A 4,228-nucleotide genomic window follows, 5' to 3' on the forward strand; every position below is an offset into this window, starting at 1 on the left:
ATTTATGTACAACTATTTCTAACTACAGTCATAAATACAACTATCCCTCCGAAATTTCAAATATTTTTGCAAGTTGCAAGTTGCAAATATTGGGAAAGGAATTTCACGAAAACGTCTTATAAATATATAGTAATATACTCTCCAGCTCAGGCCCTACACGTAATTAGATTCCTACGTAGACATATGGAAGAACATGTTTATCCGAAATGAAGTGTGATTTCCTGTTATCGTTCTTATTCATTGATTTAATCATTGCTTTATCAATTGTGTATTCAATCGAGAGAATTCAGGTAATCCGAAGAACAGGTGTAATTAATAGACTGAAAATAATTCAACTTTAAATTTCGAAAAGGTTTCAATAATTTATTACACATTTTTAGTACTTTTTCCATCATTATTTCATCATTATAACTACTAGCACTGGGCACCACTGGGAGGTGCATGATCAGTTATTGTGGTGAATGGTAGCGTTCTAGATTGTGCTATCCCCCTGATAGCATCTTCAATCCATGGTTTGTAATAGGCGACGTTACAAATGGCGGAAGGCTCAGGGCTTCCGCATTCATATCCGTTAGAAATGATACCAACAAGTTTTCCGTCTACGACGAGAGGACCACCGCTATCACCCTGTCTCAACAACATACAATTATATACAATACTCTAGGATTAATTGCGATACCTTATTACAGTCCTATCTGCGTACAAGATACCACAGGGAATGTAGAGGAATGAATTTCCGAGAATTACGTGTTCCCCACTTTACTTGCGCTCAGAGAAGAAAATATTTTGATTTGATTTTCTTTGTAAAATACTAGACGATTTCCATTTTTCATGATTATTTGACTACGATTCCTGATGTGAAACACGAATGGTTGATGAGCAGGTTTTGTTCTGTTTCAAAATAACAATTTAGAAACTCGGAATAAGTTATTTTATTAATAGGGGCCTGCGAGGCAAAATTGAGATTTTCATTAGAATTTTAATTTGTTTTGCCTATCTATCCATCCAAAGATAGGCATAAAACGCATGGTTCAATACATTTTTAAAAATAGATATTTCACCAAGTGTTATGACCCATGCGTTTATTTTTTTTATTAAATGTAACGAGTGGCCCTCCGTTTTGGAGTTCAATTGACGTGCCATTAAGTTCTAGATCATAGATGCAAATATTTTCAGTACACGGAAAGAAATTTTCGATAAAAATTAGACCTCCAGAGGGCGAAACGTGTGACGAAGATTAATTTAATCGCAAAAATTAGACTCCTTAGTCTCATCTTTCCGACAAAACTTAACCTAAAAAGTGGTTGAATGTCATTTCGTCCCACGTTTGGCCCTCTGGAGGTCTAATTTTTATTGAAAATTTCTTTCCGTGTAATTTCGGCAATATCTCAACACCGTTCCCACTCAATTCAAGCCCCTTTGTCGAGTATTTTGTACGGAGAATATGAAAGGAAAACGTATCACTTGGCACGGATTCCGGCCTAGCATCTTGTACGAAAGTATCTTGTACGGAGACTGGACTATAATCAAAGATTTAGCACCTACCGCACAGGCCGAAGTCCCATCAGGATTACCCTTCATACACAGCTCATCCTTAACGTAACCGAAGGCTCGATCAAGTCCTTGACAAGTTTCATAATCATATATTTTGACAACAGTTTTTTGTAGTGTGTTAGAAGGGGATTGTGCATTAATATCAGTGTATCCCCAACCGTAGATGAAACCTTGAGCATTGGTCGGTGGTTGGTGACTCGCGAGGTCAATTCGTCTATGTGTCGAGCGGTAGATTATTCTATCCTTAAGCTGGAAGAATGCAAAGTTTAGATTTTATGAAAGAAAAGTTCTCTCCTCACCTGATCTTCAGTATTCAATTATTTTCAGACAAACAAGTAGCCCAAAGTTTCCACACAAAATCTCACTATATATTCTTATCTGAAGCAAATTTGATTGACAGGATTATTTTTTTCTTCGATGCGTTCCCCTGTATACTAGAATTTTCTTTTTGTGATCGCGGAAAAAAATATACTTGAATCAAGTATATTTTATACACGGAGAGAAATTTTTTAGAAAAATTCTAGTGCTAGCACGGGAAAAGAGGCGCAAAGTGACGGCCAGGAAAAAATTCCAATGCTGGCACTAGGAATTTTATTGGAGAAAACATGAATTTTTGCCGGTAATTTCCCCGTAATCCCCAGAAATTTTACCAGAAATACCAAGAAATTTTACCTTAACAGCACTAGAATTTTTCACAGCCGGTGGATTGTGATTTTTTCCAGTACTCGTACTAGAATTTTTCTAGAAAATTTCTCTCCGTGTACTCGAATCAAGTATACTTGAATCAAGTATATTTTATACTCAATTCAAGTATTTTTTTTTTCCGCGATACTTGCCTCAGAACTGCACTTTTCGAAACGGTTTACCGTGCGTAAAGTCAATTTCGAGTGCGTAAAGCGAAGCTCTTGAACTTTGCGCACTCGTGCAGAAAAACAACCACATTACCCCCACTACCGTACCGAAGAGTGAACTCGACTGGTTCACAAAAAAAGGATGTGTTACACGTGCGTGTGAAAAAGTGGAACTTTACGCACTAGTCACACAAAATACTATTGTCTGTGAAGGTGCGTACCTTCAGAACTGCAATATCTGCTTTATTATTCTCTGTATCATGAAGATTGCCCGTGAAGTCCGGATGAACATATGCATGCAGTATCTCAAATGTTCTAACACCACACTGATGACCGGTTACGCCTGCTATGACATGCAGCCACTCATAATCAAACATTAGTTCATAATCAGAAATATACTGTGCAAGACAATGCGCTGCAGTGAGAATGTGTCGTCTGCCGATGATACTACCACCGCATACGAGTCCATTGATTGAATGTAGCGCTTCCGCGACATGAATCATCACTGTGAATGGAGCCTCTGTGATGTCTATCTGCTGCCCGTTGAGCATTCTCGCTGAACGCTTTGCATTGATACCTGCGCAATCACATTTTCAGAAAAACCGAACTGTTCAGGTCGAAATGATATTTTTTGTATTGAATTTTGTTCACTTCAATTGATATATTTCAGTACACTGTTGGAAAAAAATGGTATTTCATGGACAGTTGACTAATCATTTTCAGGACAGTGATACTAAATGCGATTTAAGGGAAAACAAATCATGAAATTTCAGGTTTCACTGAAAATTCAGTAAAATTTCATAATTTTAAGCAGCATAAAGACGAGAATTCCGAACTTAATTTGAATTTCCAATCTAATATGAACATTCAGTACCAAATTACATAGAATTTTCAGTAAAATCTGAAATTTCATTATTTTTTGCCCTACATCGCATTCGGTGTCACTGTCCTGAAAATTGCAGAATATATTTATCGAAATTTTCTGGTTTTATATTTATTTTCAGGGAAAATGGAACTGAAATTTACAGTTCTCTTTGATTTTTCCACGAAACTCTGAACTTTCAATGATGAAATTCCTTGAAATTTCAGTGGTAATTAAATTCCATAAAAATTTCCAAAAAGTGTACCGGAAATTTCAGACAGAAATTTTTAACAGTGTATGACTGACCAGTGTTGGAGATGGCTAGAAAAGCCAAAATACCGAAGGAGAATCGCATTGTGGTTAATTAAGGTTAAAGGATTAAGAGAAATCTAGAATGTATTTAATGAATTTATTTCATATAATCCTCGCTTTTATATGCTTCATAATTAGCTTGCGGCTCTGCTCTTATCATTATTAGTCATTCATATTCAATAAGTTCATTGACTTATTAAGTCAGTGCCTGATCAAACTAATTCGGGAAAAGTTGGAGAAGGCTAAGATTAATAGAATGGATATAACATAAAATCAAGTTCTGCGCGTGACTTCATAATTAGGTAATGAATCACGATTTATTGATTTTAATACAGAGAAAAAGAGTTTCATTTTTAGAGACATGTCACGGATTTACATCGGAGGAACATCGCACACACGTCCATACATGCAAACATTTCATTAAAAAATCACTTTTTCATGTTTCTTGACAGTTCTAGGCATTTCCACCCAAAATTAGGAAATCGACAAAAGTCGCCATTAAATGGATTCCATCGAAATGGTAAAAAACAAGCAGGGGTTCGAGCCTTTTTGGTAGAAGCCATCTAACCCTTTCTTTATGTGTACAACTCTTTTTCTTTTTTTCATTTCTACCAATGCCATTAGTAGTGAGTTTCCGCATAGATCTGTA

General features: G+C 36.1%; 1 protein-coding gene across 1 annotated transcript; it reads right to left on the minus strand.

Annotated features, from left to right (window-relative positions):
• Window positions 1–414: 414 nt before the first annotated feature.
• On the minus strand, window positions 415–3,622 carry LOC107040570 (trypsin alpha-3-like). Its single transcript, XM_015260704.1, has 4 exons — window positions 3,574–3,622; window positions 2,627–2,982; window positions 1,546–1,803; window positions 415–627 (listed from the first exon to the last, which is right to left on the minus strand). The coding sequence occupies exons 1-4, from the start codon at window positions 3,620–3,622 to the stop codon at window positions 415–417; spliced, it is 876 nt and encodes a 291-aa protein (XP_015116190.1).
• Window positions 3,623–4,228: the final 606 nt, after the last annotated feature.

Source organism: Diachasma alloeum, unplaced genomic scaffold, assembly GCF_001412515.2.
Source record: "Diachasma alloeum isolate Michigan unplaced genomic scaffold, Dall2.0 Dall_scaffold_00179, whole genome shotgun sequence".
NCBI classification, from domain to species: domain Eukaryota; kingdom Metazoa; phylum Arthropoda; class Insecta; order Hymenoptera; family Braconidae; genus Diachasma; species Diachasma alloeum.

Coding starts and splice junctions, on each gene's coding strand:
- LOC107040570 (XM_015260704.1), bottom strand. CDS start 3,622: ATGCGATTCTCCTTCGGTATTTTGGCTTTTCTAGCCATCTCCAACACT. Junction 1,804..2,626: donor CAGATATTGCAGTTCTGAAG/GTACGCACCTTC, acceptor GCATTCTTCCAG/CTTAAGGATAGAATAATCTA. Junction 628..1,545: donor ATGGGACTTCGGCCTGTGCG/GTAGGTGCTAAA, acceptor TTGTTGAGACAG/GGTGATAGCGGTGGTCCTCT.